This window comes from Rhyacophila brunnea, unplaced genomic scaffold (assembly GCF_057557595.1).
Source record: "Rhyacophila brunnea isolate RB1 unplaced genomic scaffold, BYU_Rbru_1.0 scaffold_5, whole genome shotgun sequence".
Taxonomy (NCBI): domain Eukaryota; kingdom Metazoa; phylum Arthropoda; class Insecta; order Trichoptera; family Rhyacophilidae; genus Rhyacophila; species Rhyacophila brunnea.
This window is the reverse complement of record NW_028233170.1, coordinates 32,698,222-32,714,616: the sequence shown is the minus strand read 5'-3', so window position 1 is coordinate 32,714,616 and position 16,395 is coordinate 32,698,222. Positions and strand designations below refer to the sequence as shown.

The window sequence follows — 16,395 nt, the reverse complement described above, 5'->3', positions numbered from 1 at the left end:
TGGGGGGTCCGGCGTGTCGGGTTGACCAGATAAGTGAAATAAACACACATAATAAATTAGCTTTAATAGCAAAAAAGTCGCCTGCGGCGCTATTATACTTAATGGCCATGAACATTTTCAATTATATAATTGTGCAATATATTTTGTGATTATTATGTGTCGATACTCGACAGCTCCATTATTAAAGTAGATGTATTAAAAATCGCCAACAATTCACTGTATAACTACCCTTAATTTGAACTGAAACACAATTTGAAGAACGTTAATGTAGTGTTTCACACTGCCTTTAATCTTAGCGGTAGGTAGGGGGCCCGCCAAATATCCTAGCTTGAGGGCCCGTTTTAGGATGTGGGGACCATGGTGTAGGTACACCGAGTGCAATAGACAAAATGGCGATAAACGAGAAATTAGGCTGTGAAGAAGAAAAAGAGCCTATGGGACTAATTTACATTCTCCGCCTTGCCCCCCCCCCCCCCCAATATTAAATCCTGGGTGCGCCACTGCTTTGAACTCTGTGCTTTTTTTATTTTTGCAAGTATCTATCACATTGACACATTTCCGTTTATTAATCATTTTATACTGAGTAATAGACAAGTACTCACCTATCGAATTAGTACTACATTTCGCAATGACATCATTTTGATACTGATGTCTAATCTGATTAAGATTGCAATTGCAATGATTCTCATCCTGCTTGCATCGATATTGTACTCCTGTAATGACTCATCGAGCAATTGGATGACTCTCAGATCCGAATTTATAAACATGGACTACCTATTCAATAGGCATCTCGATTATCTTACATTAAGTCCAATTTAATGAGTCATAAAATTATTAACTTTCTTATACTTACCCTTTTAGTAAGTCCCTTGGCGACACGACATTTTGCGAAAACCACAGCAAAAATAATATCTCAAAAAACAATTGAGCGAATTTCGTATTTTTTTTTCATTGTCTGGCCGACAACTTAGGTAATATCAACACCTGGGAAGTATATTTAAATAATTACAAGATAAAAAGAACTTTTTATATAGGTACTTACAACGTTTTTAAATTTTCTGTTGATTTATTATGCTCAATATGCTCAAACTTGTACTTGATAATAATATGAAGTAAATAAAAAACAAACAAACAAATAAATATAGAATACTGAAATGTCATCTTGATTCCCATAGTAACGCACGTAGGTATATATTGATAATTTAGTTGCTAGGACCACCCCCTTAGCAACCAATAATAGTCTTTTACTTTTTACGGATTTTTCTGAAATAACTTTCCATACAAAACAGAATTCACTGAAAATGAATTGAATTCTGCTTAAAGATGGCTAAAATTATTAAAAGAATGCATTGGCATCGTGTTCTGATATATTCTAAAAGTTTCAAATGTCTAGCTAGTCGGGAAGTTAGTTAAAAATCGATTGCAAGATTTGTGCTGGACAAACAACCACCGGACAAATAAGAATATGAGCTAATAAAAACGTTGTAAAAATGTACACTGTTGATTGGCGTTTCTCGGTGGCATTTCAAACACCTCAGATAGCATAGCTATTAGCAATCATTCAACATGATAAAAGGATAGGTCGGCTAATAAATAAGAGCATTGATCTGGAAAGTGAAAGATATGAATTCGACTCACTCACTCAATCAAAATATATTTCCAAGATTTTTCCCATAGGTATGTTTCGAGGATTTTAAGTATTTTATTTCCAATAAAATGATTCTTATATGTTGTGTAAATGTATTGAGTATTGAATAAAAATAATTTAATTCAAACTATAATCTTTTATTTTATGTAAGATTATAGTTTATGTAAGGTTGTTCCTTCCAATTATATTAATTAATATACTTACCTATTTCATCTTCATATTACTATCAAAACGTAAACCTACTTTCATATAAATAATTACAAGATAAAAAGAACCTTTTATATACAACGTTTTTAAATTTTCTGTTGAATTATTATGCTCAATATGCTCAAACTTGTACTTGATATGAAGTAAATAAAAAACAAACAAACAAACAAATATAGAATATTTACTGAAAGGTCATTTTGATTTCCATAGTAACGCACGTATATATTAATAATGTAGTTGCTAGGACCACCCGCTTAGCAACAAATAATACTGGATTGGATTACGGATTTCTTCGGAAATAACTTTTCATACAAAACAGAATTAACTGAAAATGAATTAAATTTTACTTAAAGATGGCTAAAAGTTTTAAAAGAATGCATTGGCATCGTGTTCTGATGCTAGTTGGGAAGTTAGTTAAAAATCGATTGCAAGATTTGTACTGGATAAACAACCACCGGACAAATAAGAATACGACCTAACAAAAACGTAAAAATAAATATATCGTCAGCATCGCTTCGCATCGCATACTAGAACTAGAGTCAGCACAATCGATAGTAAGGTCATTTTTCGATAAATCGTCTCAAAAACTTTTCCCATTGGACATATTATGAAAGTAGTCCCCAACAACCACGTTATAAAACTCCATATTAGCTCGTAGCTCGGACAGACGTAATCTCCACGGGTCTATAATATTATGGCGTCCAGTGCATCCCTACTGGCACTGGGCCAACAATTTCTATGCTGAATGAGTCCCACGGGCTACATTAAATTCACAGTGTGTGGAAGAGGGAGCGCAACTCTGAGATAATCGCACATCTACCTAGTTACATTACAATCAAGGTACCTACAATACTATATGAGTCATTCATTAATGGCTTTATTCAAAGGGGTGTCTAGAAAAGTAGATACGTGATTTCATCCGAATATACGATTCGCGTGATGCCTTATTCTTTATAGGCCACACACATGTACATCGACGAAACCGGCGTTCGAAATAGAAAAAAAAATATGAACAGTGCTCAGCGTACGTCAAAATGGAGCTTTTATGCTATTTTCAAAGCATGATCCTGGACATTCCTTAAACGTTGTATATAATCTATTTACAAAATTTTGAAGCCTTATTATCCTTTATATTTATTTTAAACATTTGATGACCTGCATAAAGTATTTTTATTACATAAAATAGTATTCTTTTAAACCTCTCGCTCTAATGTTTTAGAATATAGTCATATTTCAGTACGTCCATGTGAAGTGGTGTTAAGATTTTTCATATTTATTATTTTTTAAAAGCATATATAAAACCATTAGTAAAATTTATGTCGACATTATTATAGTGAAATATTTACAATAAAAAAATTATGTTGATAATCTCTGTGATCCCAAATTTTACAAGAATTAGGCATTTTATTATTCAAAAAATGGGCAAGATTTACACATTTAAAGATAATTTTAAAGATACTGATTATAAGTTACATAATATATCTTTGACCATTCAAATGTGATAAACATTCTAAGAATAATGTTTGCTTTATAATAATTATTGACCTAAGAATAAGGTAGTATTATTTTGAAATACGCCATTTCTATTGGCATTTCCCAGTGGCTAAGCTACAACATACGGCCGTAGCCATAAATTGACAAACGATAAATGAAGTAGGGAGTAAGATCATGTTAACGCGCGTGTTTGAACATGTAACTAACCTATTGTACCTAACCGAAACGGTTCCTCATATAAATAGTGCATGGTGTTTCTACCCCTGACGGACGTCACCGTTTTGTGCTTGTAATTCAAATAAATAAAAAGGATTTCAAGTTACTTACACATTTTTATTTTTTTGTAAAAATCGATGTTTTTTAAAATAATTATAAAAAATATTAAAACTATGAATTAGTCAAAAATCTTTAGGTACAATATAGAAAACTCAATAAACTAAATTTTAATATTAAATATAGCCATAATATAATATGTAATAATAAGATGGGATCCTTTAACAAATTCACATTTTTTAAACTGTAAGTTTATGTTTGACCTAAAATAAAAAAATATTTTTCTTTTTAATGTTTTCATATAAGTACATATTTATTAGTTACTTTATACAGGGTTGAATCTTAAATTATCAAAAAAATGTCTCAAATAGGAAGCTTCGTATTTTTCCGCTATGTGCCTTGGAAACCACCGGCCACCACACCATTGTGATTTTATTCAGTACCCGACTATGCCCATCCTAATGTGAAGGGGCGTTTGCATGACCTGTTTGTACTGTATGTATCTGTTTGCTTATCAGTCTTACACTGTCACCCCATATTAACACAGTAGTCATCTTCAAAAATGGAAGCTTCAGCGGGTCTATTCTATGCTTATCGACCGCTAAAGTGATAAAGTGAAAAATATTATCAAACTTAGGGTAGGTTTGTATCAAAATATTAGCACTTATTGTAACAATTACACGAAGCCGGTTTTTATTGTTGCAATAAGTGCTATATTTTAACAGCACCTATCTTGCTGCTGTTAAAATATCGCACTTATTGCAACAATAAAAACCGGCTACGTGTAATTGTTACAATAAGTGCTAATATTTTGATACAAACCTACCCTAAGTTTGATACTATTTATCAATTTAGTGTTCGATAAGTATAGAATAGACCCACAGGTCGGGTGAATAAAAAATTCTGTAATATAAAGAAAATCTCGACGATGCTGGTGCAAGGGCCTAAAACCGACACACAAGGACGACAAAATAACACCGCTGTCGGAAAATTGTCACGTACCTACATACGGCATTCCCTTTGATAACATTATAATCGTGTTTTGAGACTGGTATCTCGCGAGTCTCAGCCCTAGATATTATGTACTCGTATTTCATAGAGCCCGTGAAAACAAGCTTTTAAGCTATACCTACTGTGTTAAACCATCACTAGTGTCATATTTAGAGTTGGATATTTCCCGAGAAAATCTCAATCTCGAGATTCGGGATTTCCCGAAATGATGAAATTTTGAATTCTCGAGACTCGGGATTTCCAGAAAAGAATTCTCGACAATTTTCGAGATATCGGCGAAATTAAAAAAACCCTGTAAAAATCCTAAAATCATTGTAAAAACAGACAAATTCCAAAAAAATATGATAATATTTTTTATTTATGTAAGAAGACAAACAAAATAGAAGTAGGAAAACAAAAATAATTAAAAACATTACTTATTAAAATGGAATTTCAAAAAACACAGACTGTCAATCGCTGCGTTTGCCAAAATTGCGCTCATTTAGAGTGGACGTTGGCTTTATTGTGTGAAATGCCCCGATCAGTCTTTGAACGTTTTGTATTTTCTGTCCACTTTTTTCATATAGAAAATCGTTTTTTCAATTAATATGTGATAATAAAGAAATCCCGAATCCCGAGAAAAGATTCTCGAGATCCGGGATTTCCCGAAAAGTTAAAAATTTCAATTCTCGAGATTCGGGATGGAAAATCTCGAAAATTTCTCGAGAATTCCCGAAACCCAACTCTAGTCATATTGAATGTTTAGACCATTTAACCTTCATGCATAGTGATTTATGAAAACGAAGTATTCGTTAATTAACGGAACGATTAATAGGAAACTATAAAAACAATAAACAAATAAATTTTCCTTTCTCGTATTGCAGGCATGGAGGCTCTCGAGACAAGCATAAACTACTGGGAAGATGCTCTGTCAGCGTTCTCCTCGCAAGGCTCTGGCGCTGGGTCGATGAATTTCACTCCAGAAGAAGCTGAATTTTGCAGGGAGATTCAACAACTATTGGATGCTGCATACTTGCTCCAGGTTTGTTGATTGTATCTTAATAACTATATGATTTGATGTAATATTCTTCAAAACCAAATCGATTCCGAAGCGGTTTATCATTATTGTATCTTATGGGGATGGAATATATTCGATTCACATGTTTTCATACATAGACGCGAGTTAACACTATTTGCATACCTACCCAATACATATTAGTAGTACGCAATCGAAATAGTACTAAATAGCCAATGTTATACGAATAAAGAATATTCAACATACAGATTTGTTCACCGAATTTATAATTGAATACATACCTTTTGTAAGCTCAACAGGGTCGGATTTAGTACTCTGAATGCGTGCAGGAGTAGGGCCACACGCTGACAAGTTGTCCCCAAATTCGACAATTAAAAAAGCAAGCCTCGATGCATTATTGATTTAGTCCGTCCATTTGGACCTGGAGAGAGTTTTTTTTCTGGTTCTCTCTGACCTTCGACCTGACCGAATATTATGAAGGCTATATGACAAAATCAATTGTGGTGTCCAATACAGGCAAACCGAGGAGGGATAATGATGAAAAATTACTTATAAAATCTTGCTAAAACCAGCAATGTTTTCAAACACATATTATTTATTAATTAATACAGTTGAAATTGTAAATTATCAAAAAAATGTCTCAAATTGCAAGCTTCGTATTTTTCCGGTAGGTGCCTCTGCGGGTATAAGCATCCCCCCTTAATTATTCTAGAATTTCTCCCCGTGTGTCTTAATCGCCCACTATTTTCTTTTCAGGAACAAAGCGAGCTACTTTTCCTCGACCAAAGGTCCGTGCTGTTCCGTTGCGAAAGTGGAAGTGGTGCAGAGGGCGTGATCGCGAGACCAGCAACCGCACTGCAGCTGGACTGCAATCACTCCTCAGCTGAATCGTTTGCTTCGGCTCAGGATGAGGTATGTTCCGGATAGTTTGGAATAATTATTGTGTCTAATCCACAGCAGACATTCGTCGTTTATGTACGACTGACTTGAAATGTGTGAGTCAGAGGTTGCCCGCAAAACAGTCGTACACCAGGTCTTGTGCGCTTGCGTCAAGACTGATTAGTATGCCATGGCTAAAAACTATGATTACATCCATCCAACGTATTTCGTGAACACTCTGGACTCTGGAGATAGGAGGATTTTTTATCAGTAATATTGGGTGTAGTGGGTACCTATTTAAACTGCATATTTCTTTGGTTTTAGTGCATATTTTAATGATTTTAAGTGCATATGTGCATGCATATATTCATATTTTTTGTTGCATATAAATCCGCTCCCTAGTGATCACCTAATTAAAATAATGTTAGCTAACAATTATTAACATTATAATTTTGATATTTAGTAACAATATTTATTATGACATGACATTTTCTAATTCAACTTATACCCATTGTAATCGCCTTCATCGGTGTTTTCTATTTTATTTAACATTTTATTAAATTATAATATTAACCGATTTCAAATATTATTTCCAGGTCGCAGATCTCAGGGAGTTTGAAGAATTTTCAGAATACTTCCCGGATATAGAAAATTTATCTCTCTACCAGTCTGCCCTGAAACAATTCGAAACTGGCATCCCATACAGGTATTTCTTTGTCATTTACATCATTCATGGAACGTTCCGTGGAGGCAACAACCCTTTAGATTCTGCTACTAACCAGTATTGCAACAGGTCCGACAAATGATGCAATTTTTCCATAGAGAAAGGAGAGATGTATGTATGATGTGTAATACCCATTGTACTGGATACATTTACAACATCTAGGTAGCACAAATAAATGACGTGTTGAAACGTCATGCTAAACACCTCTTTTGGTTGAAACAAAGAATACCATAAATGAGTAAAAAGGTAATTTACAAATTTGGTCAACACTTTTTGACAAAGTGATTAAATAGGTGGCCATATACGTACAGTTTTCGTAACAGGTTGAACATGGCACAGACAATAACTGTTCAATAACTGTACGTTAGTGGCCACACCACAGATCAGCTTAAGGGCCCGCTGAAGAGCCCGCCGTTCAAATATAATTCAGTATAAAAAGGACCTCGGCGTCGTAACTACGTCAATTTAAATCGATCTTTTCGCAAAAATCACTAATCATCGGAGATTTTATTTCAAGAAATATTATTATTATTACTGATAATTTCTGCCGCGCGGAGAATTATTATTATTTTATGAACACCTGCGAGATGAAGCCGATCAGAAAACAGGGCTGTCAAAATAATATTAAGCATTCATATTTTTTAAATGTTAATTTCATCATGGTTTTTAATCAAACCTGTGCAAGTACGTACTGATAACTTGGGTGGATTTTGTAGCAAACATACTATTGATATATATACGGGTATATTATTATTATAACCCAATTCAAATTGAACATAGGTTGATACTCAAATACTATTATAGTATGTTTATGATTTCGAGAAAATAATATGATGGTATAATTAATCCATATCAATTATTTGAAAACATTACATTCGCACTTTGCACAAAATTACAAACACATTCGAAGTTTGCCGCACACGTACAGACCACGTGATATTTGTTTACGCAAAATCGTCGCTTTTCAAAATGGCGAATTTGATTACCAGATTTTACTGCGATGAAGCAGTATGTTCCTTTTTGTCTTTTTTTATTCATAGGTTTGTTTACTATGTACACCGAGAAATTTCCATTTATAAACTCGGAAACGATTTTTACAGAAGAGTTTTGGAATATAATGCAACCAAAACTGGAAAAAATTCTATCATGGGTGTTGACTTCCTGAATTAGCTAACCCCAGGTCCATGCCACTACGTGAACCACAGTGGATATTAAGCCATTTCCACACTGGCAACAAGTTGCTGGCAACCTCATTAAATTTTACGATACTTACCATAATTGCTTAAGAAATTTTACAATAATTATCGTAAAATCTAACGAGGTTGCCAGCAAATTAACTTGTTGCCAGTGTGGACCCGGCATTAGGTGCACAAAACTTAAATAATATATATTATAAATAAAAATTTAAAATTATAAATATATATTATGATTTATGTCTTCGACAGCCCTGATGAAATAAATGTGAAATATGAGTCAGATCAGTCACAGAGCAAATTTATTAACACAAACAACTTTGACACGACCTTTTTATATTAACTAGTAGACCAGATATTATGGACCACATGTTAAAAAATCATATTTTCAATTCTCAAGGCCAATTCTGTAGAACGTCCTCTTAACTACCCCATTTAAATCTGTCGAACTGTCAACAGACGTGCCCATATACGTACAGTTATTGTCTGTGACAGAGCAAGTGTCAAAAACTATGGAGGTTAGGTTCGCGGAGATATTACACAGGGGTATTGTTTCAATTAGTTTTAGGTAGAGTATACTTCAACGATATTGATGCACGAATAATTTTACTTTGAATTTATTATGGTTATAATTGTTTTTATTAGAAACAAATTGACATAAAATACACACCTATGACGTTGGTAAAATAAATCATGATTTCGCTAGTGGATTGTGTATTTTATCGATGCACCGAAACAATATTATACACATTCGTGTAAATATAAAATATAATCTTTTCTTTTGAATAAATTATTCCCTACTTAACGGTAATATTTATAAAGGTATTGATTTTATATACAATAAATTTAAACATGCCACAAAATTATATTTAAGTACATCAATCATCAGTATAATAATTAATTACTATGATATTATTAAAATATATACTTAAATTTTATTTAGATTTAGCGACATTGTCAGGTATATTAATTTGTGTTGTGAACGTCTTAAATTAATAATAAACCTGCTAGATTTATCAACTATTGAAAATAAGTCCCATATTAGTAGATTTTTAACGCCATTTGATCTTGAATTTTATGACTTCTGAAAATCACATATGTTCTAGTAGGTACTTATAGAGTGATCTAGCATTGCCAGTAAAAAATTGTGGTTTTGAAAATTATTACCTCCTGAAATTATGACAATCACATTAGGTATGTACCAAAATACATTTTCTGTCCCAATTTTGACATATTTGTGACTGAAAAAGCTTGGTTGTCGGTTGATCGACAGAACAGGTGAAACAACGAATAACACTAGCAATTCAAAGAAGTAATGCGGTTGCTGTTTTGGGTGCACTTTAGGTATCCAGCGGACTAGATGAGATAGTTAATCCATATTATATTGAAGGCTACTTGTGGTATTATAATATTATTATATATGTGGTCTTCGGTCGATTGCGATGTGCAGAAATATATTGTGATATGTGGATAAAAACAGCTGGTGTCGCAAGCAACAAATTTCACTCGATATGGGGCGCAGGTATAAATCCAAAATGTCGCATCAGCACATGTGCAGGAGCTGCTTTTTCAGCCAGCCGCGTGACATCACTGTCCCGGCATGGCATTGCCTATGCGCATGGAAGAAAGTTGCAATATTGCCCCCAGTTTTGATATATGACTATATCCCAATTGAGATGATTTTCAATGTGCGACCGGATTAAGTCTCTTTACTTTAAGAACAAACGAAAAAGCTTCCGTATCACTAAATAACCAATTGTATAAAAATATGTACATTTGTGATATGCATTAGAGTTTTATTGATATTATCTTTTTATTTTAGCTTTTGAGTATTATTTTGTATTCCTTATCGTTTTTTCGCAATAATTATCTACAATACACTATTAAACAATAAATTTATTACATAGTCGGTACATATTTAAAATATATATATACCTAACCTAACCTAACTATCATTAAAAAATTCTGGCGTACATTTGTTAAATAATATTTATCAGATATGTCATGCCAACGATATGTTTCCAGGACATTCCGAACTGAAGCTGTCCAGTGCGGCTCCGACGTGGAATATCTTTGCAAACTTCACTGCATCCGACTTGCGTTCCAATTTATGTTCAGGGATGCCAGTACCTGGTCGTGGTTCGCCGACACCGGCAGACAAATGCTCACTGATTTATTGCTATTTGCTGATAAGGTAAAACACATTTAATTCTTTTATCAATCATTTATATTGTAAAACTCCAGAAAGTTGCAAAACATATTTTTAGAGATGGGTATTTATCACAAAGTGAGGTTTTAAGTCATTGGTGCACATCCTAGTTGACAGAAAGGTGAATTTATCCATTTTCTAATTGTCCGGGATAAAAATGTTGAAAGAAGTACAAACCTTGAATTTTTTATATATATTGAAACAGTGATAAAGTACTTGTCATTTTGACCCGGTCCCAATGACATTAATAAGGACGAAGCATCTGGAAAAAAAAATGACACTCATTTTTTGTCGGGTCTGCCGAATGGCATAATCTGTTCTAAGTTCTAACGCCATTACAATAAAGGTGGATATTACTATAGATTCCCGATGCTTTTTGTCGGGTCTGCCGAATGGATCGGTTCGAACGGGTTCGCTCAAATGAACATTGACACTAGAAACACTGTTCTAACGCCATTACAATAAAGGTGATCATGCTATAAATTCCCGATGCGTGATATCCATTGATATACTACTAGATGAGTAGTTCCCATACAAGTGTCATTTTAAAAATGTACCACAAAAGATATTACGAATATCGTCTTATAATATTTCCTTGTAGGTATAATGCGTTAAGACCGTTAACATGGATTCCCGAATTTCACCCGTATTGCCCTGGCTGTAAAACTAAATTTGCGTTCTTGGAATAGTGAACCTAAGGGTGCTGCAACCCAAAGCAGACAGAGCAAGTCGTCATGCGCTGACTATTAGTTAACGTAAGATGCAAGCTAGATCGGGCTTACTCAGTAAGTTTTAACATTGGCCGAGTCGCTGAAAGTCCTTAAATTCTCCATGCCAAAGTCCAGCTATCTCAGTTTCAGCTGTCCAGGTTTTCTCTTACCTTCAGGGGATACTTACACAACCTGCTTTCCTCTGGCATTATAATATGCATGTGGCCAATCCAGTGCAGTTTCTGCAAATCCATATGTCACGTGACCTTTCCACTTCCATAAAGTGAGCACAACTCTATCAGGTACTGCATTAAACAGTCACTGGGTAGAGGGGGGGTGTGTTATTGCAAGACGAAATTACACAAGAGCCCTCCAAACCCGACATAAAATATGTCTTGAGTTCGATAGGTACATATATATAAGTCGATCTATTTGAATAAACGCAATGAAACTCACATTGTAAATTTTAATGGTATTATAGGTTACCTCAAAAACAATAAACGCCTGCGGCCTCCAGGTACCTTAGACTGCTACTGTCTATAATGTATATTATGAAACGTGAAAACACCTGATGCTTTGTCTAATCTCGTACTTGAATTTACCTAACTGAACAAATCAACATAGGAATATTGATGCTTTTTCAAGAAATCAAAAACTTACTTTTTATACTTTAATGACCATCCCATTGTTACTGGAACTGTAGAAAAAGTAGAATGAGACATTAATTTCTATGGTTCAGCACAATGTGTGTATATTTAGCACTCCTGCAAGGTCTGGAAACGCTGACTAGTAGTCAATTAAATAAATATTTTTTTTTTTTATTACGACAGGATCCTAAAGAATTTTTAGTTGCTTACGAAGAAATGCTCTCATGGGTCAGCGACGATGAGAATTGGGAATATTTGGAAACAGAATTATCCACCAAAGGAGTGAAGGCACTAACCTTCTATGATGTGGTGTTGGATTACATTTTGCTAGATGCTTTCGAAGACTTAGCTTCGCCTCCATCATCCGTTACGGCAGTTGTACAAAACCGGTGGTTATCTAATGGATTTAAAGAAACAGTAAGTTGCATTTAAAATTATTGTTGTTTTAATTTGTATTTTATTGTATTTAATTGTATCAAATGACATAATACAATGACACTAATACAATTTTGAAAAATCGCAGAAACATACATATTAGAAAATATTCTAGAAAAATAAAGTTCAATCGAGTGGGACTCGAACTCACGTCTTTCATTTTCCGGGTGAGTGCTTTCACCTTTAAACTATCAATCTTGAGCTTTGATTGATCGGTAGCTTATAGGCGAAAGCACTCACCCAGAAAGTGAAAGATGTGAGTGGAAGCCCATATTATGATCTTCTTAGGATCGGACATGGGAAAATAATAACATACTAAACATTTATAATGCTCCATTTTACTCAATAGCAAAACACGATTTTTCAAAATTCTCACAGAACCCCAGCGCTGAGGAGGTTGTCAAACCTGCTATAAGTAAACAAATCCAGTCCTGTTAGTTTATAATATTTACTTACTTACATTCTCATTTGGACATCAGGATGAAACGGGTCATGGATTTATTTAATATAATGTGGAATATGTACAAAAAAAAATATGACTGATTCGTCTGGTCCTACACCACTGCCTTTCACATTGAGGAAGATTTTCCCATTTTGTTTTTTTAGACTGACAGAGAAAAGAACCCTTTTTGGCTATTTGATATATTATAAATTATTACACAAATATTTAATATTATTTTCCAGGCCCTGACAACAGCGGTGTGGTCAGTATTAAAAGCAAAGCGGCGCATGCTGAAATATCCCGATGGCTTCATGGCGCACTTCTACATGATATCGGAGCAGATGTCGCCGCTGATGGCATGGGGCTTCTTAGGACCTGACGACAACTTGAGGGACACCTGCCAATACTTCAAAGAACAAATAATGTTATTCCTCGTAGATATATTCAACTTTCAAAGGACTCGCTTCAATAGCGTTGAAGAATTGTCTCTGGATCTAATGCAACATCTACGTGCAAGAATCAACAACATCAGTCAAAAGCTCTGTCCTCAGTAATAATATGTCCATTAAAAGATTATTAAAATTAAGAATCTTTTAAGCTAGTGGATATAGTAGGCAACTGCTTGACTACTATAAACAATATTCTTCACATACATACAGTGTTGCCACTATCTTAATTATTATTCTCCAACCGCAAGGTTGTTACCAGAGGGTAATATTAGAATATCGTGGAGTTGTTGCTAAAAATTGGTAATTCGATAAATTAAGTATGTATTTAGAGTTAACAACGGGTGTCTATATATTATAAATATGTGTGCTAGAAAAAGAATTCAAGGTTATCCGATATATAAGACTATGCACACAAAGCACAAAGAAATTAGCATTATGCCTGATTTTAGCGGGCATGTCAAACTTCAAATTGCAATTACTCCATAACATGACTTACCAATTTCTGGCAGTAACCTCACGAATTATGAATTCAAAATTCTTACACCTAATAGGAAAATATAGTGATCAAATATACATGATTCACTGATAAAAATCCACATAATAAAATAATGAAGCTGTCTGTAATAGTAATTGAAGTTTGTTAATGTGTATTGTATATCTTGTATGTATACTAACATTAACTTTTGGTGAAAGGATTCCCAGCTTTAGCTGGCATGTTTAAAAAATTGAAGTTAGAAATGAATATATTACTGATCGATTAAATAAAAAGTGCCAAGATGTATTCTAGTGTTGGAATTTCGATTGATTTCACATCATTACCTACAGTCAAGATAGGAAATGAAAGTAGGATAGAATACCAAGAGTTCCACAGTGTTTTACTTGTATACTGAAAAAAAGGTACCTACTTAGATAGGTACCTATTACATTAAATTTGCAATGATATGCGCAAACCGATTGATAAAACTTTATAATTTTAACAATAACATTCTCTTTCAAAGATGTAATAGAAAAGAATCTGATATTATGGAGTATTGGAAATATGGAATATGTTCTGTTCTGTTCTAGTTTTGCCAGTTTGTAAGCAGTATACTTATCAAGATATTGTATGTTACATTTGGTCGCAAGCACCTATTATAATTTGATGCAAAAATTTGGCCCTGCACTGTAACAACGCATCTTTTATTGAATGTAACATTTCCGTGATTGAGGTGCGACATACATTTGCCTGCAATGTATGGATGTTTGATGCAAAAATGGACAATATGCTGTTATTATCCATCTTTTCCTCTATAGATGACTTTAGAGACATAAGTGTTACGCCTGTAATGTAAAATGGTTTAAAATATTGTATTCAAAGACATCACTAAAATATAATATAAAATTATGTCTTTATATTATGCAATAGCAGCATATTTCTAATACTCCATCCAACTTTTAAAAAATCACTGGCTTTGGCAATTAATTTGTCCCATTGTCAATTAATTAAAAAGCCTTGATTAATCAAAAAATGTGTATTTATGAATTTTGAATAAAATATTATAGCATCTTTTGTATATTAATTATATTTGTAGGTATTTTATGTAACATACCTAAATATTATGTATTTTATTATTAAGCTTTGTGCATTTTAAAATATTATTCCAATTACCTACATACCTAATAGACATTTTATTATTATAATGTACTCTGTAGATTTCCAATATATTGACAAAAACTGTGTGACTATATATAACCTAAATAATTATTGAAAAAAAAAAAACAAATAATTCATTACAGTGCTCTCGATTTATTTTATAAGAAAAAATCAGTGTAATCGTGCTTCATGTGGAAGCATTTTCCTTTATTCTATATTTGTAGTTATTTTATGCTCACATAAAACACTCCTCTGATGTTTTAAATCATTTTCCAGCTGCATTATTTCAATATTACATTAGAATTAGGGCTCGAAATGACCGTAATGAAATTAGATAACTATGTAAATATTTTCAGAAAATTAACGAGCGCTCCGGTTCGTAAAATTTTCCATTTCGAGTACTGATTAGAATGTCACATTCATTTCAAACAAACTAACTGCAGTAAAACCTTGATTATTTGAACTAATTGAGGATCATAATATTAATTTTATTTACTGATTATAATGATATAATAGGATTGAGATTGCAGGTAGTCAGAATAGTCGAAAGAACAAAAAATCATTTTTACTTCCGAAATATATAATTTTGCAATCCATTCTTTGATAATTTTACTATTAATAATTCATGGAAGCCAAATGAAAATGAGTAAAATCCGAATAATCGAGGCTGATATAATAAGTTCTGTACCTATTACAAGAGGAGTAAATTATTTACTCGAAATGAATCATAATAATTGTGTATGGTCTTGGTGATTCATTTTCATGAAATTTTAACAAATTGTGTAGTTCTGTCATGATAGCTTATTTAATTTTACACCAGTCAAATTAAGTCAATTAAATTTAAATACTCTGTCAAATAATTTAACCATGTTATAGACCTACAAACTTATCTGGAGAATGAGATGGGGGAGCCAGTGTCGAAAACTGCCCAACCACGACTCGTAACTGGCAAAATCTGACATTCGGATGACGTTTTTCAATATGGCGTCCTATGGTAGTTCATAGATCCATTTTTGGCCATTCTCCAGATAAGTTTGTAGGTCTGTAGGTATGTATTTCTAGATCAGGCGACGTATTCAAAAAAATATAAACTCCTTAAATTTAATAGGTTATAAAATTTGATTAGTTAAAATTGCGATCCAATGAGAGTTTTGAACTATATGCCATTGCGCTAATTTTGTACGTATTTAAGAGAAAACACAAAACACCACTTCTTGATCAATTGTTTATCGATCAGAGGAATATTTTATGTGAGCATGAGATAACTGAAATTCTCCCCAGCTCTTTCACGTAGATTTTGATGCCTCTACGCCCCACCCTTGCTTCTGTCATTTCACATTGCATTCCCTGACTTATCGGTCAGAATATAAAAGTTACACTTCACATAAAACTGTCCCACGCTAATATAATATGTTACAATATGTCA

At 33.4% G+C, this 16,395-nt stretch overlaps 1 protein-coding gene across 1 annotated transcript in view; it reads left to right on the top strand.

Annotated features, from left to right (window-relative positions):
* The window catches only part of Miga (mitoguardin), a 325,947-nt gene extending 310,864 nt beyond the window's left edge, over window positions 1-15,083 (top strand). The window contains exons 4-9 of the mRNA XM_085955260.1: window positions 5,497-5,654; window positions 6,405-6,560; window positions 7,124-7,233; window positions 10,470-10,638; window positions 12,194-12,427; window positions 13,130-15,083. Of these exons, the coding sequence (XP_085811386.1) occupies window positions 5,497-5,654; window positions 6,405-6,560; window positions 7,124-7,233; window positions 10,470-10,638; window positions 12,194-12,427; window positions 13,130-13,441 (1,139 nt within the window). The 3' untranslated portion in view covers window positions 13,442-15,083. The remainder of the gene's footprint in view (window positions 1-5,496; window positions 5,655-6,404; window positions 6,561-7,123; window positions 7,234-10,469; window positions 10,639-12,193; window positions 12,428-13,129) is intronic.
* The last annotated feature ends 1,312 nt before the right edge of the window (window positions 15,084-16,395 follow it).